Genomic DNA, 20850 nt, shown 5'->3' with positions numbered 1-20850 from the left:
ACTGCTCAAATATACTGGCTAAATTTTAATTCACTCATTTATTCATTCAACAAATATTTAATGAGACCAAAGGTTTGAGAGAAAAAAAGGATGGTCAACACTGTTGACTGTTACTAGACCCAGTAAAATAAGGGCATGTAAGTGATCTTTGATTTGGTGAAACTGAGGTCATTGATGACTCTGATTAAGAGTCACTGCAGTAGGGTAAGAGTTGGAAGTGGAAGACCAGTTGGAGAAGAAGAGAATAGGATGATTCTGAGTATTGAGAAAAATTTCGAATAGGGCATGAGAGGAATCTGTACTAATTTTGTCTCATATATTTTAAAATTCCCAATGAGTTCAGTGGAACACTGTAACACCACTTCTACACATAAAACCAACACATCAGCGACATGGAGATGGGAAAATTCACATCCTAGAGGCAATACCACAAACAAAAGTATGAAACCAGTTCCCAAACTGAGCTGAATAACTGTGTGTGTTTAGGTGGAAATGAGAATTTAATGCTTGACATGGTACCAGGTGAGAATTATGGCATATCTTAAAATGACCCAATTGGAACTTACGAAAAGGAGAAAAAAATTTTAATTTCTAGAAATCCTCTGATGATACTCATCTACCAAAAAACTCACTTCCTTCCCATCTATGGCATGTATGAGAAGTTTTCCCAAATCCATCCTCCCCTTTTTCTAGTCAACAAACTTTTAGCTGAGCACCAAACTGCCTAGCTAGACACTCCATGCAACAGATAGGGCCATAGGATCAATTTCTTCTTACAACAATATGAGTGCAAGTGATGTGTTTAATTTCTGTATCACTTGCTTAAAATTAAGTTCCTTGCCCCCTATTTTTCTGTATTCCTCTTCCCATGGTATGCAGTACTGATGAACAGCTGAAGAGTTTTTCGCCCTGCTTTTTGATAGCAACACTCTAGTGATGGCAGAAGAGTAAGTCAGAAGGAATATGCATCTCTGAATGGTCACGTGGAGCCCTAACCTCCCCACTTCCATGCTTTACGTGAGAAAAAAATTTCTATCCTGTTTGAGCTACTATATTTGGAGGTCATTCTGTAAGAACATCTTATACTATAATACAATTCTCACCAGATTCATGGAGCTCAGCAATCTTAAGAACTCAGCTTACTTAGGGCGGGATAAGTTGAACAGTTCTGTTCATATTGTCAAGAATAGGATAGAGCCCAAGTTGGTTACTGAGACAGTAGCAGATGGAAAGGCCTTACCTTGCCATCCACGTACTCCAGCCACTGGAGCCCGAGGTTGGTAACAATCCTAGGGGTGCCATCATCCACTGGAAGGATGTCTATCCAGAACTGCTGAGGTGCTGCTGTTATGATCTGTCATGAAAGCCAGAAAAGAAAACTCATCATTCACACATACCTGAAGTATGTCAGGTCTAGGACTTACAGAAGCTGGAACGCCTGAAATCTGTTGACACTTCAAAACAGGCAACTGAGCAATTTCCATTGCTTATCACCACTCGGCTCCTGAGGTTTCAGGGATAATGCTGACTGACAAAGTGGAAATGATATAAGAAGAAAAGCAAGACACAAGTCGCACTCTTGCTGGAATTTCAGCTGCTATGGAAGTTGGTTTTCCCAAACTTAAGCTTTCTTTAGTTGAGTTCAATATTGACCCCAAGGTGAAACAATAAACAAAATATCTTCCTTTCAATAACTCTTGGTAAAACTTCCGTCATTAAAATGTGAATCCCAGGGACTTCCCTGGAGGTCCAGTGGTTAAGACTCTGCATTCCCAGACCGCAGTTTGATCCCTGGTTGGGGAACTAGGATCCTGCATGCTGCACAGCGTTGCCAGGAAAAAAAAAAATTAGTTAATGTTAAGGTCTTCAGGTAGGATTCTGCTAGATGTGAAAAGATGTTCATGGGAAAAGATTTCCTTTTTTTCTTTTTTTGAGAAAGAACTGTTCACATGGGGAAAAGGGGCAGAAGAAATCAAGAATAAAAGCATTTGTGAGGACCTCCTTGGTGGTCCAGTGGTTAGGAATCCATGCTAATGCAGGATACATGGGTTCGATCCTTAGTTCCTCCCACATGGTGTGTAGGAACTAAGCCCATGGGCCACAACTGCTGAAGCCCACGAGCCCTAGAGACCACACCAAGAGAAGCCACCACAATGAGAAGCCCATGCATCACAACTAGAGTACAGCCCCCACTCGTTGCAACTAGAGAAAGCCTGCTCACAGCAACAGAGACCCAGCACCACCACTTCCAAAAAAGTGTGTGTGAGAACAGTGCAAAGACATTTCAGTTTATGACTTTATCACCACACAGATATACACATGCATATTCACAACATACATGGAGAGTCCCGTCCAGTACCTCCCCATTTTGGAATGGATACAATAAGCTGGCAGACAGGGCAGCAAGCTGGCAGACAGGGCAGCAAGATACTGGTGTTTCAGCCTCCCCCAACCCTCCCAGATAATTTCCATTTTCAAAATGACACGGTCCCCCGGAGACCTGCTGTGACCTTTTATGTTTATCAGAGAGGTGGCCCTCTTGTTGATTCATCCTGAAATCTTTTTTTTTTTTTTTCTCCTCTTCTGAAAGTCAAACGAACTGGGGAAGCAGCCACAGTATGGGAGAGGGAAAATGAACGTGATGACCTGCCAGGTGGAGATGCAGTGCGCACACTGAAATGGCAGGGAAATCCCAAGAGCCATCCTACTGACACCTTGGCCAACTGAGAATGACCTTCTCACAGCCTGTTGGTTTCTAAAGCACACCAGAGGATCTTTCCTGGCCAGGCAAAGAATCATTCATCATCAAAGGAGGGAAAAAACTGCAGGCCGGAGAAGCTGCTGACCCTTCTCTTATGCTGAAAGTAAACAGTAGGGTGTGATCACGTGCTCATTAAAACTGCTTATGCTGAGTCAGACAGCTGTGTGAGACGTCAGGGGTCCACCTTTCATCAGAGTTGCAGTTATTCCTAGGGGAAGGTTATGGTGCTGCAGGAAATCCGCTAAAAAAGAGTAGAACTGCAGGGAAGAGAGTGAAAGGGGATGTTTATAGTTTCTTCTGAACACCTAAATGTTAGAAGTGAGCAATTCCCTTAAGAGAGAGAAGCTTGACAGTTTCATGACCTCAAAAGAAAAGCAACTTCATTTGTTCCACAAGCTGGTCCTAAAGTGACGACCATGATGATTAGAGCCACAATTTATTGCCTATTTCTTGTGTTTCCTGTGGGCTAAGTGCTTTGTGTAATCAGGGGAGTAGATATCCTCATTGTACAGATAAGGAAGCTAAGGCTTAGAAAGGTTAAATGACTTACAAAGACACTCAGGTAGTAAGTGACAGAAGCAGAATTAAATCAGTGTCTTTCAGATGCAAAAGCCATACTCTTAGCCACTATAATTCTTCATGAGACTGAAAGCTCTGACTGGCTCAGGAGACGATTTGGAACCCTGTGATCTTATTGAAAACCCCGATGAAAGAAAAAAGGAAGGAACAAAGGTTGAGTGCAAAGGAAAAGGAAAAATAATAGCAGTGATAATAACAATAATGACCATCTTTTACGTGAGTACTCAGTCTTTGCCAATAGTGTTAAGCATTTTTTATGGATCTTTTTGTTCCTTAGACCAATGGAAGCCAGTGATGATCCTTGTGCCCACTGTACAGACGAAAAGCTGAGGCTTATGGAAGTTAAGTCATCTGTCCAAGGCCAATTAGGTGACAGAACCAAAACTCAAGCAGTGTTGAGTAAATGCGTGCTAATTTGCTTCAGTTGTATCCAACTCTTTGTGATGCTATGACTGTACCCACCAAGCTCCTCTGTCCATGGGATTCTCCAGGCAGGAATACTGGAGTGGGTTTACCCTTTGTCTAAAAATGCCATGTTCAGCCTCCAGACAAGCTCTGGCCTGCTGTGCTCCGCCTCCCTCTCTGCTGTTTCTGCCCCTCACCTCTTTTCCTCCTTCCTCAACAATGAAGAAAGGATTCGTCCCATCAGCCACGGTGAAGGTGAATCGGTCTCTGAGGGAGTTGCTGCCATCGTGGCTGTAGCGGACCCGGCTCTGGTAGATGTCCTCCATGGTGAAGGTGGACGTGAGCTGGAAGGGCTGCCCATCGGCGGTTCGCTCGATGGTGCCGTGGCGTGGGGGCTGCACGACCGTGAACGTGACAGACTCGGCCTGTCGTGGAGGCAACAAGAGGAGAAGGGAACTCTGTATCAGGAGCCAGATGTGTGAGTGGTGGCCAACAGGTGGCCAAGGGTAGTTAAACCCAAAGACCTTTATAAGACAAAGACTGCCTTTTCTTTATAGACACCAAAAATCAAGCTAAGGAGAGAAATTATATTGGTTACTACAATCTAACTTATATTCTGCTGCCTTCTGTTTTTAAGATAAGACATTTAAATTTGTCCTTTTGGGGTCGTAGGGGAAAACTTGAATTTTTAACCTCTAAGATGGTAAGAACTAGACCTTTTAAAATCACTCACTTCCTTTCCATCCACTCTCCTCCCCCAGCACACACACTTTTCCAAAATTCATACATAGAATCTATGCATCAGAACAGAAGCATAACTTCCCATTTTTATTTTTTTCATTGGAGTGTAATTGCTTTACAATGTTGTGTTAGTTTCTGCTGTACAACGAAGTGAATCAGACATCTATGTACATATATCTCCTCCCTCTCAAAACTCCCTCCCACTACCCCCATCCCACTCCTCTAGGTCATCACAGCACCCAGCTGAGCTCCCCCTATTTTACAGCAGGTTCCCACTAGCTAGCTATTTTACACATGTGGTATATATATGTCAACACTACTCTCTCAATTCATCCCACAAATTTCCTATTTCTAATAACTGCTTCTAGAGTGACATGAGAAGGAAAAATACTGATAAAGAAAATCCTGCTCAGGACTCTCCAATGATTTCCCACCATCTTGGAAGAAAATGCAGAGGCCTGACCTGGGCTAAGAAGGTCTTCTGTGACCTGGTTCCACAGTTCCTCTCTGGCCTCATCCTTTTCCTCTCCTGCTTGTTCACTGGGGTCTAGACCCTTGGCCTGGCTACTCAATTGTCCCAAGCGCACTGGATCACAGGGCTTTTGCCCTCCTGAGGTATTCTCCCAAGAAACTGCACAGTCTGCTCTTTCTCTTCCTATCTCTGCTCAAGTATCAGCCACTCAGAGAAAACTTCCCTGACCTGTGCCTCAAACAGCACACGCATCAATCTCTGTCACCTTCATGTCACTTTATTTTTATTTCTAGCACTTATCACACCTGACACTATAGTCTATGTTCTTTCTTTCTTTATCATCTGTCCCCCTAACCAAAGGTTGTAAACTCCCTAAGGCTAGCACTTTGATCTGCTTTGTTCATAGTGCTGTCTTTAGCATCTAGAGCTGACCTTGGTAATAAATACTTGCTGAAAGAATGAATAAATAAACGAATGCATGCTGGCACAGGGAAGGGCATACATAGAACTAATTAATAAGTGAGTGGTACCCTTAATGGGAGCTAAATCATGTCAGAATATTAGGTTCTTTAATTGGAAAGCATTAGGAGAGGAGGAGTTTAGTCTCGACATGCCCTGTTCTAACGGATAAAGCCTGGTTCTTTGAGAATGTTCACACTGCAATAATTAGTTGTCATCCAGTGAAGTCTCGATGAAGGAGGAAAAAGTGTAGCGGAGAGAAAATCCTTGTTCATTAATAATAGGGAGTAATAAAAATTGGATAAAATGCCATCGACCTAATTTTCTGTGGATCATAATCAAAATCAGAATGTTAACATGATTGTTAACATGCAATTGTGGGAAAGGATAAATGTATTTAGGGTTTCCAAAAGAGTTTAAAAACAACTTATTTCAAATGTATTAGCTTTTTTTTTCCAGCAGGCCATGGTATGTTCTGCTTTTTAATCCTTTGAGGATGCTTGTATTACTTTCACCCCCATCCTTCGCCCCACCCTTGGGATCTACTGTCACAAAGCAACAGGCATCTCATTGGACCAGAGAGGCCAGGGGAGCACTCCTACCTCTGTGTCTTCATCCACCGCTTTAAGGTCAAACTCCGTGATGGTCTTCCTCACACCCTCCTGTACCCGCATCCCAAAGTTTTGCACGTGGGGCAGCGAGTCATCCACAGGGCGAAGAGTGATGCGGAAAGTCTGAGTCACCTACAGGGCGGAAAAGTGCAGGTGGGCCGCCTGTCCCCAGCAGCCACCCGAGGAGAAGGCAGACGCTCTCTGCATTCCCTTTCACACTGTTCCTGACATGACTGACTGACCAGGAACCCAGAGGTGAATTCTTTTTGGCAAGACAGAGTTCTCTTTGCCTCTGTCCTGGGCTGAGAGTAGAGGGAAATGGAGCTCTCTCAACAATGGTGGCTCCGGGCCCTCCAGTTAAAGGAGAGGACGCTGAATTGATACCCATCAAGGAGGGAAGCGAGTTTCTCACCCACCTCGTGGACTCCATCAGAGAGCGTAAAGCTGAAGGCATCTGAATGCTTCTCAGTCTCACTGGAGTGGATATACTGAACGTTTCCTGAAGTGAGGTCAGCTTGCGTAAAGGAACTAATCTGGATGCCTAGCAAAAGACGAGAACCAGAGAAAGGGTGTCAAGAGGCGAGTCATGGCTCTCTCAGCTAAGGGAAATGTCACACTGTCTCCAGAGAGAGTCCTTTGTCCTTTTCTTACAGTATCAATGTGCTGCCCTCTAAGACCTTGGGTTAGAGCTGTCTGTGTGTTTTCTCTGCAACAGCATATGTTCTGTGGGAACATGTGTTAATTATCTAGGCTTCTACCCTGTGCCAAGGCAATAGCTGGTGCTCAATAAATGTTACTCTCTTCTCTCTTGGGGTTTATGTATGCAGGTCAAACTGTGAAAGGTAGAGCCATTGCCTTCTTTGCCAGACTCCTCGCTCTGAAGTTTTACATCCCCCATCGCCTCATAGTCCTTTCTGAAAACCTGCCCTAATTTTGAATATTGTGTGATGGCTTAGTGTTGAAACACTGGGGTCCTAGGGCTTGGCTGCACACAACCTTTTTTCTGAGATTGGTGAGCCTTAATTTCATCGGATATTCTTCAAGGTCTCTTTCATTCTCAGTTTTATGATTCTAGCTTCTTATATACCACTTTGGCCAAGATGGCAGTAACAAAACTTACCACATGACTTTGGAGTTTGAGCAATCATTCTTTCTCAACTCTCAAATGACCTACCAGTATCTTTTAAAAATGTGATACAGAGAAAACTATTTTTCAGAGTCATTTTAAAGTTAAAAACAAAACCTGAAATGATTTTTAAATAATGCCAAGGTATGCCACCAATGAATAATATCTCTATCTTTCCAAATACTCAACAACATTTGGCAAAACAGCCCCAAATTCTTGCTTCTATCTTAGGGCTCCTGGGGTCCATCCCCAGGTGCCAGACAAGTCTGAAACAAAATCATATCCTTAAATCTCTCAGCACAAATTTTCTCTTTCTGATTCTGGGTGTTAGAGTATTCATTTATTTAATCCAGTCCTTTGCTTTGGTCCTGAAATTCATTTGCTGCTTCCTGGAATTTATTATTTATATTTGTCACTGTTAATCCTAGCAAAACCAGTTAGTCTTTACTGTAAAAAAAAACAAAGAGATTCTACTTTGACTATTTTACATTTAACTGTGATATTAATATCATATTTTTATCTTAAAAATAAAACACATCAACCAGCGTGGTTAACATTTGCATCTTTGTTTATCATCTGAAATGTCATTCAGATACAATAGCCTCCTGAATATTGAGTCATAAATTTTTTGATGAGGCATTTATATTTCTGTGCTTACTAGACCAGCTCTTGGCAGGCAAAAATGTGGCCCCCACCCTCATTTTATGTTTCATCTTGGGTTCTGGACAGAAATTCATACCATTCTTTAAAAATTTAATAACTTCAGACTGGATACACAGAGAAATTTAAACTTCTTCCCCTGCTGTGAATCCATTCTCACAGCTCATGAGGAAACACCTGTGTGGATTCTCATGATCAACTGGTCACCTAATTCACTATTCCCTTTATGAAACTCTAAGACTGATTAAAAAAGGTGATAGATTTCCCTTCTTCTTGAGAAGGAAGTACTGAGATTAATCTTCTTATTTTTTTAACAATTTTTTAAAAAGGTGATAGATTTCCTTTCCTCTTGAGAAGGAAGTACTGAGATTAATCTTCTTATTTTTTCACATTTTTTATTGAGAGGAAATTGATGTATAATAAATTATACATATTTGAAGTATAAGTTTATATTATCTTTGTTAGGTCCATGAAACCATCACCTCAATCAAAATAGTGAAATGTTTCCATCACCCCAAAAGTTTCTGACATTCTGTAACCCTTCCATCCCTTCTTTTCCTATGTTCCACTCCATCCCAAAGAAGCAAATGAAGTCATTATAGATTAGTTGGCATATTCTCTAAATTTTTTAATAAACAGAAACATACAGTATATACTATTTGATGAATGACTTCTTATTTATTTAGCATGATTATTTTGCTAAACATAACTCATCCATACTGTAGCATGTATTCACAGTTCATTCCTTTTCATTGGCAAGTACTATTCCAGTGGATGGTTTTATCAAAGATTGTTTATCTATTTATCTGTTCATGGACATTTAGGTTATTTTTAGTTTGGGACTTCTACAATTAAAGTTTCTACGATCACTTGTGCACAAGTCTTTGTGTGGAAGTTTTCATTCTTCCTGCGTAAATTGCTAAGAGGGGGACAGTAGGAATGCATATAAGGTGTATGCTTAACTTTTTAGGAAGGGGCCAAACTATTTTCCAAAGCAAAGTACTATTTTATATTCCCACTGGCAGTACATGAGTGGTCTTAGTGGATCTTTTCCAATTCAATCTAGCAAACACTGAGCACTTACCATGTGCAGAACGTTGTTTCAAATTTGCTTATATGGATTTTTTAAAAAATACGTTAAAATTTCATTAATTTTTGGCTGTGTCAGGTCTTAGTTGTGGCACAGGGGTCTTTGTTGCAGTTGGCAGGCTTCTCTCTAGTTGCCTAGATGTGGGATCCTAGTTTCCCGACCACGGATCAAACGCACGTTTCCTGCATTGCAAGGTGGATTCTTAACCACTGGACCACCATGGAAGTACCCAGATCATTTTTTCTTATCTCAGCCAGCTCTGGCAGGTCAGGGTTGGCATCATTTTTCTAGATTATGATACTAATAAGATAAGAATAGATACTAATAGATAAGAAATGTGACCCATCTGAAGGTAACAGTTAATAAGAGGGCAGTGCTGAGACTGGAACTCAAGGTTGCTCACTTCCAATGTTTAGGCCTGCTGCAAGTTCTTCTTTATCTTATGTTGATTACATATTGAAATGAGATTATATATATATTTAATATTTTTCATTCTGTTAGGAGTGCTTTTGATAAAACTTATCTAGCTGTTTTGGGCTAGACAAGGAACCGCTTGGATTTCACCCTTATCCTTTAAATTTTTGTCAAATAAAAGTGATAAATGAGTATTAAAGAAAATGTGAGAAACACAGAAAAGTAAAGAATCACAAACCACTCATAGTTCTACCATTGAAATATCACCACTGCAAATTTTTTTAAAAAATTTGAGTCATAGGGTAATTTTCTGGCTATAACCTCTTTCTTATCTGAAATGCTGATTTTGATGGTGGTATTTAGTATTATGATTTAAATGATAGCCATAATTAAGTGCCAGAGGGTAACAAGCTGCATTAGAAGGTAAGCTTCAAGAGGAAAAGATTTTTGCTGTTTCTTCACTAATGTGCACCGAGAATACCACCCAGCATAAGGGAGGTTCTCAAAACATATTTGGTGAATGAATTTAGTCCATTGACTACAATTACTATCTAAGAGGTCCTATTAAGCAGAGATTCTCAATCTCTATACACTTAAAACATTTTTTTAGCTGTTGCTAATTGGCTATTGGAAGGCTTCAGCTGTTCACTCACCTGGCAAGATGCTGCTTCTAATAACATATTGTCCTTACTGACTGTCACAGCAGGTAGTTACTGTTTGAAATATCTTGAAGGCTTTTAATCCCATCTAAGGTGTTTTCAGTCACCAACCTTCTGGCTAACCTATGTATCTGGCAGCATTATGGAGATCCACATTAACCCTGTCAGTTTTCTAACTCCCCTGGAGGGCCAGTATGTTAGAGAAAGTTCAGTCCAGGGCAAGGAAGTGGTGTGAGAATAAAGCATCTTTGAAGAAATTGCCTTCCTAATCGGATGTCAGGAAATGGCCCTGGCTCTCCTTCTTCAGTGCAGCTGTGGATGGCTCTGTGCCTATTGTCTGTTCCCACCTCAAGATCATGCTGGGTAGACTCTCAGCTTCTCTGCTTCTGATTTTCTTCCAAGCCTCCTGTTAACAGAATGAATTGTATCCCCCCAGATTCATACACTGATGTCCTAACCCTCAGTGCCTCACAATGTGACTTTATTTGGAAATAGAATCACTGCAGATGTAATTTGTGAAGATTAGGTCACTGGGGCCGGGTCTTCTGTAGTGGCTCAGTGGTAAAGAATCTGCCTGCTAATTCAGGAGACACGGATTCAATACTGATCCAGGATTATCCCACAGGCTGCACAGCAACTGGGCCCATGGGGTACAACTCTTGAGCCTGTGCTCTAGAGCCCAGGAACCACAGCCACTGAAGCCCATGCACCCTAGAGCCTAAGCGCCACAACAAAGAGAAGCCACCACAAACAGAGGCTTTACAATGCAACTAGAGAGTAGCTCGCACTTGCCACAACTGGAGAAAAGCCCATGAAGCAATGAAGATCCAGCACAGCCAAAAAATAAAAATAAACAATTAAATAAAATTATTTATTTTTAAAAGGTAAGGTCATTAGGATGGGCCCTAAACCAATTTGACCAATGTCCTTATAAAAGAGGGAGTTTTGACACAGACATACACATACATACACATACAGGGAGAATGTCATGTGAACATGAAGACAGGCATCTATGAGCCTAGGAAAGAGGCCTAGAATGGAGTCTTCCTCAGGAAAAACCAACTCTGCTGACACTCTGATCTTGGACTTCCAGCCCCTGCATCTGTGAGACTCTAAGCTTCTGCTGTTTAAGCAGCTGTTTATGACTGCTGCTCCAGCAGACTAATGCACCTCTGCTCTCAGAAGGACCTGAACTAAGGCACCAGGTGCATTCAATTTTGGTTGGTGTCACAATCCTGAGAGGCTGAGATAGGAAGCCAAGGAATACCTTAGGTAAAGCGCTCACTGACTCACTCGCAGCCCCTTGACTCCTAACATCCTCACACAGTGCTGTCACAGCTACCAACATACACTTGCAGATATTTGCTTATATGTCTTCCACTTCCAAGACCCAAGCTTTCTCCTGCTGCAGCTACTCAGTAAATGTCTGGGGAAGGGGAGAACCAGTGTGTGCTGGAGATAGCTATGTTCAATATTATTGCTCTCTGACTTTAAAATACAACTGCTGTTTATTAGTTAAGTTACTGGATGTCCACTTAGGGTCTAGATTTCCCAGCTACCTCATAGCCTTGTGTGGCTATGTCCTTCTTCTTAGGATGTGACCAAAAGGGATGTGTTCCCAGCAATTCTCCTAAAGAAGAAATGGATGTGGACGCCACTCTTTTTTTCTTGCCAGCTGCTGGCTGGGGATGCTGACAATACAGAAGTCACCTTGGACCAGAGATGGGAGCCTCACGTGGAGGGTCACTGAACCACCTGCCTCTGGATTTTGCTGTGAGTGAAAATAAACTTATGGAAGGTACTGTATTTTGGAGTTGCTTTTCCCCAGAAGCTTACTTTCTATCCTGATAATGTAACTCCTTACTCTGATTTCTTTAGAATAAGAGGGTCCTGGGACTTTCCTGGTAGTCCAGGGTTAAGACTTCATGTTCCACTGTGGGGGGAGCAGGTTCGATTCCTGGTCAGGGAACTAAGATCTCGTATGCTGCTCAGCACAGCCCCCAAAATGAAAAGAATAAGAGAGTTCTTAGGGTCCCTGACATGAGGTTGTGGGCCCTCAACCCTGCAAGGAGCCCACACAGGGACTCAAGCTTAATGCAGCTCTCCTCCATGGTAGGGATCTCGTGTCTGTCTTCCCCCATGCACATGGCTCCCTGTGTCTCCTTGGGGGAAGAAGAGAGGACCTTCACACCTTTTCTATCTAAAGAAAACAATCAGCTGACTAAGAGAGCTGGCATAAGACTAAATCCATTTCACAGTTAACCATCAAGAGGATGTCTGCAAGCACTGGTGGGAAATGAGAATTCCCAGGGGCCTCCAGTCCCCAAATAGCTCAGCGCCTGCATGGAGACACGGGTCTAAAAGCTGTTCTGCTCCTTTTGGAAAGAGGCTCTGGCACCCAGTAGACCAATCCTCATCCCCTGAGACAAATGGGATGAAGTGGTTTTCTCCAAGCTGGAGCCAACTGCCTTCTGAGAGGGTGACCCGTAATCAACATGGACTTCCTATGAAGGGAAACATTTGACATTTAAAAAGAATCAAATTCATGAATCCAGTTCCACTTAGGGGAGACAGGGAAAGAGAGAACGCTGACTAGATTCTCTAGAATGGACAGCAGGGCTGGTAGTAGGGGATGGGAAGGGAAGTCCTGCTCATTAAAAATGGACAGGGCCCTCCAGGAGTAAAGATCGTCTTATCAGGTCTATTCAGAATTTCTAAAAACAGGAGGATTGAGAAGAACTGGTGGGCACGGGAGAGCATGTAGATGAGGAAGTCAAGCCTGGTGGAGAGGGCAGGGAAGCACGCCTCCCTCTGTTTTAGAGTCTGCTTTCCCAAGAGGAGGGAGAAGGGGGATCTGTTATGGGTGGCCCCCTGAGCAGTGCTAGCTTGGTACTGGCATCCGGATTTAAGCCCAGAGAAGGTGGAGACTGCAAAAAACAGAAAAGGCAAATTTGGAGCCACCTCCCCCAGGACGTGACACAGCTGAGAAGAGCCAGGGTCTCACCAGTAGCTGGCAGGGCCTTGCATGATGCTCCAAGCCTTTTGGAGCACTGTAAAGTGTAACTGCAGTTGCCCCAACACAACAGCCAAGAGTCTGCCCTTTCATCTTTGGAGAGATACAATCAGCAACCTGACAGAATTCTGGCAGAAGCAATTAGCTCATGAATTAGTTATCAAATATCTCTTGAAGCCAAGGTCTTGGGAATGCTGATCTACACACTGCCCCCAGGAACTTGGGGACAAAAGGGGAGGGCATGGGCTTTAATTTGCATTAGGGATTCAGACCAGTCTGTTCAGCCTTCCCCGTGCCCCACCCCTACACACACACACTCTCTCCCCCATCATCATGCTGGACCCAGACACGGTCTGCCTCCCTCACCCTTTCCACCATATCCCCCTCTAGCTCACCCACCCTCACTTTCTCCCCTACACACTCTACCCCAGACACACTGGTCTCCTTGCTGCAACTGGAACGTGATGCGCTTGGCTGATCCCATTTCAGGATGTTGATACTTGCCGATGCCCTGGAAAGATGCTGAATGTTCTTTCCTTATATGTCAGCATGGCTGGCTCCCTTATATTCTTCAGATCTCGGCTCAAATGTCATCTTATTATTAGGAGGCCTTCCCTCACCTCATTGGTCCCTGTACCCCAGGAATGCCCTCATTTCACTCCCTAACTCATCACCACTGACATGATATATATACTTGCTTGTTTGCCTACCGTCTGACCCCCAGCATCAGGGCAGGTACTTCCTCTATTCTGCTATTTCCCTGGTTGAATGAAAGAAAAATCTGTAACCTGAAATCCAAAGAAAACCAATGATCTAAATCTCCTGCAAGCTGACACTGCTCCTGTGATGGACAAAATAAATTCTACCTTCAGGTTGTTTTTTCAGCAAATATCTCCTGTCTTTCACATTTGTTCAAGTTGCCAAATTCTATAGTTTCTCCTCCTGAAATTAACTCTTTCCTTCCACCAACTAGTGTTTACTGGATACTTACTAGGTAGCAGGTGTAATTTCTTTTATTATTTTCATCTTATTATTCCCACGTGGAGGCTGCCCCACTGCCAGAGGCTTCACTAGCTCCCATCTGGCCAAATGCTAAACTTTTTACCTACTGTCACTGTCTCCTTTCTCTTCCTTTCTTTTAGTTTATCCTATTGGACACTGGAGGAATTCACTTCCCTTCCCTGTTCAAAATTCTGCAGGGCCTCCTTATTGCCTATTGAATTAAATAGGGATTACTGATCGCCACTCTGAAGACCCATCATAAAATCTCAGTCTACCCATGAACCCAATCTACTACTATTTTCAGAATATATGCTTTAGCAAAACTGGCCCACTCATAATTTTTGGAATGAGTCCACATGCTGTTCCTATCTCTGGAAATAACACAATTTCTGTCAGCCCAAATTCTATCTTTCAAGGGCACTCTTAAACACCACCTCTGAGCACCTTCTCATCTGATATCACCTCTTTTGCTTTCGAACTCCTAGGATGGCAGGTTTATACAGTTCTTAAAACACCTGCCATCTTCTTCCCTTACATATGGTTATATGCAAACGCTCCTTATCTCATCCAACAGAAGACTCTAATGGTTGGGGTAATGTCTCATTCATCTCTTTTTCTTCCTCTGTAGCAGCTGAACCAGGGTCTTATTCAATATGCATGCTCACTTTCTGTGTGTTGAATTCTAGTGTTGGAGACAAGACTGTTTACATCAAATTGTAATTATCAAATCAACTTCCAGCAAGTAAGCATGGAGTACACTGTACTCTAAGTATAATGCAAGGCAGTATACAATGGCCAGAAATAGTGATGCCAGAAATACATACTAACAAAGGCAGGCTGGAGGTGAATGTATACACATGATATGCTGCCCCCGGCACTTACTAAATCCCAGCTTTGGTCTGATGAAGTCAGAGACGATGGGCTTACCTGGTGATGCTGTGTGCTCCAGGCGGCCCAGCTGGGGCTCTCTGGTGATTCGGTAGACCAGTTCTGTGGGTTCCGCCTCCTGGTCAGTGGCAGAGAGTTGCAGAGTGGTGATCTTCTTCACCGAGTTTTCATCCAAGAACAGCCCTTTATTGGTGATGATGACTGGTGGGGATTTGTCTTCTGAAAATGTCAGAAAGAGTAACATGAAATGTGATCCTTTGGCTACCTGACGTGAAGGACTGACTCATTGGAAAAGACCCCGAATGCTGGGAAAGATTGAAGGCAAAAGGAGAAGGGGGTGGCAGAGGATGAGATGGTTAGATAGTACCATCGACTCAATGGACAGGAATTTGAGCAAATTCCAGGAGGTAGTGGAGGACAGAGGAGCCTGGCACGCTGTAGCACACGGGGTCACAAAGAGTCGGACACAACTTAGAGACTGACAACAACAGCAGCCTTTTACGCTTCCTTTTTTTTTCAATTCTGGGCCTAGTGTCCAGGAGTAAAATCAAAATAATCAAAATAATCAACATAATCCCCAGGTCTGACTCTCAGAGAGTATATCAAAAAGCCACAGCATTGCACAACAGAGTTGAGAGGATTTCAGATTTCCACACAAGCCCGTAAAAAAAAGGCTCAGGCCTCAAGGTATGCACCACATGACCTCAGAACTGCTGGAGAACTTTCAAACACCCAATGCCCCCTTACCTGAAACACTGATGGAAAATGACTGGCCGATCAGTTTGTTGCCTTCTCCATCAACCACATCAAATTTAAAAGCAAAGTTCCCACCAGATTCTCCTTTTCCATGACTGTATTCTATAAGGCCTATAACAAGGACAAGAAGATCACAGTTTGCTATTTTGTGTTTTCTGGCCTTATTTCTGAAATATCAGGTGAGAATTCAATGGGTATTCACACCAATGAATCAATTACCCCCCCTCTCACTTTGATATTGCCTTTGACATTTTAGTCTAGTGTTTTCATTTCCTCCCTTTCGTCTAGTGACTTCCTCATCATCAGTGACTTCATGATAAAATCACCCTAAGCAGCAAGTGGCTTTGCTTACAGCTGAGGCTCAGCATCCGTGGAAGGCTCCAAGGAAGCCTCATGAATCACGAGGTCAGCAAAACTGCCCATGTGGAAATGGGCACTGACCAGACCCACATCACCGGTGCAGCCCTGTTATCTATCCATGTCACAGGGCAGGAGGACAGAGAGGCACAGACCACATGCTCCCCTAAGGTGTCACTCCCGCTTCCCAGTCTTAAATCATTTTAGGAAAGGCGTGGGATATAACCAATCAACAAAGAAACAGATAAAATGAATAAACTCTACCTAGACGTCAATTGGACCCAAAGGGAAAAACCCAATATGTTATATTTTTGTTAAACCATAGCATTACTTATAAGGATCTAGCAATGTAAATATAACCAAACATCTGGGAAGAAGTCCCTGCTCTCATATTCTAAAAAGGGACACCGAAGCAAGGAATAACTAAGGAATTATTCCACTCCCTTCACTAAAGTACAGACAGGTCCAATGATATTTGGGCTGCTATCAATTCTAGGCATGAGTGCACAGACAGGACCTGTATTCTGGTCCTAGGGGAGCATGCTTCCACTTCTAAACGGAAATTGCACATCATCACCTGACATTGGATTACTTCCCTCTCAATATGTAACTTCTTTTCCTTTCTTATCCCTGAAAGCACTGTACGGTAACTACGTAGCATTTAACATTTATGCTTTCACATGACATCAGCATTTCCTGGAGAAGGGATGAGCTATGTAATCTCCCTGAGGCAGCTCCGATTTATGCCCTTCCATTTTGCTTAGTTCATTAACTTGTGCTCTTTGGGGAGCTGGAGAGAGATATAAATTGTTCACCTAAGGCAGGCATAATTTTCACCTTAATCCATCCCAATTCACTTCTTTTTTCTCTCTCTCTCTCATACACTTTTTAGCATCACAGCAAGTCAAAATGATTTTTTCCTCTATAATAGCCCTCAGTTTCATCAAGGCTATGTCAAAGCATGAGAACATTTTAGTCAAGAAGGAAAGTTTTTTTTCAAACCAAAAAACTGAGGAGACAAGTAAGAATAAATGAAGCTATAACTCAGCTCTTAATTCAAAACAAGAGTGTGCAGTTTGCTGCCATTGGCTACCAAGCACCAATTCCCATTTGACTACAGGGGGTGGAGTTTCTGGAAGTCTGGGTAGGAGAAGTGCCTGACCTTGACTGATGTCAGCCTGGGTGAAACTTTGGATGGGGCCTCTAGTGGAGATCTGCTCCAGGCTGTCACGCTTTACCATCTGCAGGCGCCCTACTCCAGGGTCTTCCTTTAAGATGTACATCACCTGGTGGTCATCTGAGTCAGGAGCCGTCACTTTCAAGTGCCGATCTGTGATGGTTGCTACGGACCCTGGAAGAGAATGGGAGAGACTAGGTCTTTCCCCATTTTTGCTTCTGGAGAGCAGGTCAAATGATTTTAGGAGACTGGAGACTAAAATTATCACACACTCCCCGATCTAAGGAAGTATCAGCTATAGGACTTCCGAGGTGGTCCAGTGGCCAAGATTCCATGCTCCCCAATATAGTGGCCCAGGGTTTGATCCCTGGTCAGAGAGCTGCTGCTAAGTCACGTCAGTTGTGTCCGACTCTGTGCGACTGCATAGACGGCAGCCCAACAGGCTCCTCTGTCCCTGGGATTCTCCAGGCAAGAATACTGGAGTGGGTTGCCATTTCCTTCTCCAATGCGTGAAAGTGAAAAGTGAAAGTGAAGTTGCTCAGTTGTGTCCGACTCTTAGCGACCCCATGGCCTGCCACCTACCAGGCTCCTCCGTCCATGGGATTCTCCAGGCAAGAGTACTAGAGTGGGGTGCCATTGCCTTCTCCAGTCAGAGAGCTAGATCCCGCATATTGCAAACTCCACATGAAACAATGAAGACCCAGCTCAGCCAGATAAATAAATAAAATAATTTCCTTCCTTAAAATAAAAAGAAAATATCAGCTGCTTGCCCTTCTGGTTCCAGCTGAATACATTTTAATTTCCCTAAGTGAATAGTCCCAACTTCCCAATTTTTTAATCACCCCTTGAGTTTGGCTCAGCTGGTAAAGAATCTGCCTGCAATGTGGGAGACCTGGGTTTGATCCCTGGGTTGGAAAGATCCCCTGGAGAAGGGAATGGCTGTCCGCTCCAGTATTCTGGCCTGGAGAATTCCATGGACTGTATAGTCCATGATGTCGCAAAGAGTCATACACGGCTGGGTGACTTTTACCTTGAGTTTAGATCTGAGCCCCTTTTTCTTCTGATCCAATTTTACTCTGCACATGATCGCTCTCTCCCTTGACTTTTCAGTTAGTACCTAAATCTATGTTCTGAACTTCTAGCTCTGTGATGTAAATGACTCTCAGAACGACAATGAGATCAGCTTGAACCTAATTTATTTACTTTCTTAAGGATCACCAAATCATTAAAAAAAACAAAAACATAAAACAGCTTTACACAAACTCACAAACATATCTAGTTGCCGTCTCACACTGAATAGTCAGAATCACTGTTCCTCAAGATAGAGGCTATGATGAGAGACACAGAGCAGAGAGACCTGAATGCTGGGTCCTGGAAGACTGCCCAGGTGCTGGGGACAGAGGCAAGGCAGAGTGCGTGTGTGCGTGCTCAGTCATGTCTGACTCTTTGCGACCCCATCGAAATGCATCTTTGGAGTCTCCTGCATTGACAGGCGGATTCTTTACCACTGAGCCACCTGGGACTGTCCCTCCTGGCAAGCACCTCTTCTCAGGGCCTTCCTCTTTGTTCTCCTCTCTAGCCCACTTTTCACATTAAAACAGTGAATTCTGATAAAGGAGGTCCTAGTTAGTTACTCATGCGTAATAGAATCTGGTCTGTAGAGTGACAGTCTGCCATGGGCCCTGAGCGTCTCTGTATGTTTGTGCTGGGTAATGCCAAGAATGCAAGGTTTGACCTCTTGTCCTCTGGGCCATTCTCAGCCAGCATCCCTGAGGGAGGAGGTGACGTCTTCCTCTGGGACACAGATCAGGTTTGCTTATCGCTACTATAACATGGAGAGTTCCCAAGCTCAGGGTTCTTCTTCTGCAATTCATCACCCTGCACACAAATGTATTCGTCTGGGCCCTCGGCATTGCCCCTGTGGGACTTGCAAGGCATTGTCACAGAGTACTTTATTACTGACCAAGGAATCTCAGCTTCCCCAGTGGCTCAGCAGTAAAGAATCTGCTTGCAATCAAGGAGATGCAGGTTTGATCCCTGGGTCAGGAAGATTGCCTTGGAGTGGGAAATGGCAACCCACTTCAGCATCCTTGCCTGGGAAATCCCATGGACAGACGAGCCTGGCAGGTTACAGCCCCCGGGGTCACAGAGTCAGACATGATTTAGGGACTAAATAAAAACAACAAGGAATCTCATGTGTTTGACCGGGATCCATGAAAGAGTAATAGGTCAACTTATTAACTTGTAAATAGGGCAAGGTTAAGTCCCAGCGCTAATACTTGAGACCTTTGGGAATCTCCATATTTTCAAATACCATTCTACCAAATATTTTTCACTACAAAATACATGTGAAACTAAGAACAGACAAGCAAACAGAAGTCCAGTGTGATATAGATGCTCTGTGGACCAAAGGTCCACTCTCTATAAGTAACATCCTACTGCAAAGTGACTCCAAGACCCACAGTTATCACAGGTCCTTCAGTGTTGTTTATTCACCAGCAAACTGTGAATGTTAGATCCTAGAACACCGTATCTAATGGTTCTTAATCACTGGTATAATCTCTCCTAGTGCATGATGACTTCCCAATTGCCTCTCCATGACTTCAAAAAAAAAAAAAAAAAAAAAGGAGCATGTTGAAAATCCTGCTAGATTTTGTTGTTTGTTTCTGTAGGGTTGGTTGGGCAATGTCAATGTTCTAAGAGATCGGGACCTACAAGTGGTTGGATAAATGAATATTTTGAGGACCCTGGAAATACTATAAACTCTTCTCAGTCTTTCCTCAGATTCACAGACACAGGCATCTGGTCCAAAGAGCTTCAGAGATTTCACACTTGTCATTCACAATGCTTAGTGTCCCCCAAACAACAGGTCTCCCTAAACTCTACACACTCAGTTCAAGATCCTCCCACACTGCTGACATGGAAGGAAGCATTGCACAGGATCAAAGAAGAAACCATGGCCACTCTCTTCCATGCCTATGGTACCTGCTGAGACCTGGAGGCCTCTGTTTACAGCCAGGTTGGGGATGTCACTTGTAGGCAGTTCTATATATATCTCCATCCTCCCCGTGTCTGTGTGGAGGCCATCAGTGAGGGAGAACTGGAACTCATCCACTGCCACACCTGGACCACCAGGCATGTACCCAACTAGCCCAGCCAGGATATCTTGGTAGGTGAAGGAGGAGCCCTGGGCCAAAACCCTCCCATTCTCCAGAGGTTCAGAAGCAGTTTGCCTCCAGAGCAGATGACCTGGGGAAGGAAGTAAAAAAGAAAGAAAGAAAGAAACAGTTCAGTTCAGTTCATTCACTCAGTCGTGTCTGACTCTTTGCGACCCCATGAACTGCAGCACACCAGGCCTTCCTGTCCATCACCAACTCCCGGAGTCCACCCAAACTCCTGTCCATTGGGTCGGTGATGACATCCAACCATCTCATTGTCTGTCATCCCCTTCTCCTCCTGCCCTCAATCTTTCCCAGCATCAGAGTCTTTTCAAATGAGTCAGCTCTTCACATGAGGTGGCCAAAGTACTGGAGTTTCAGCTTCAATATCAGTCCTTCCAATGAACACCCAGGACTGATCTCCTTTAGGATGGACTGGTTGGGTCTCCTTGTAGTCCCAGGGACTCTCAAGAGTCTTCTCCAACACCACAGTTTAAAAGCATCAATTCTTCGGTGCTCAGC

General features: G+C 43.5%; 1 protein-coding gene across 2 annotated transcripts in view; it reads right to left on the bottom strand.

Moving 5' to 3' along the window:
• FRAS1 (Fraser extracellular matrix complex subunit 1) overlaps positions 1–20850 on the bottom strand; it is a 534964-nt gene that overhangs the window by 72211 nt on the left and 441903 nt on the right. For both annotated transcript variants that reach the window (XM_070791638.1, XM_070791639.1), the window contains 8 exons: positions 20156–20419; positions 17156–17344; positions 15628–15747; positions 14920–15099; positions 6445–6569; positions 6020–6160; positions 3943–4170; positions 1241–1354 (listed from right to left, as the gene is read on the bottom strand). In XM_070791638.1, the coding sequence (XP_070647739.1) occupies positions 1241–1354; positions 3943–4170; positions 6020–6160; positions 6445–6569; positions 14920–15099; positions 15628–15747; positions 17156–17344; positions 20156–20419 (1361 nt within the window). The remainder of the gene's footprint in view (positions 1–1240; positions 1355–3942; positions 4171–6019; positions 6161–6444; positions 6570–14919; positions 15100–15627; positions 15748–17155; positions 17345–20155; positions 20420–20850) is intronic.

Source organism: Bos indicus, chromosome 6, assembly GCF_029378745.1.
Source record: "Bos indicus isolate NIAB-ARS_2022 breed Sahiwal x Tharparkar chromosome 6, NIAB-ARS_B.indTharparkar_mat_pri_1.0, whole genome shotgun sequence".
Lineage (NCBI taxonomy): Eukaryota > Metazoa > Chordata > Mammalia > Artiodactyla > Bovidae > Bos > Bos indicus.
This window is presented reverse-complemented; position numbering and strand designations above follow the sequence as displayed.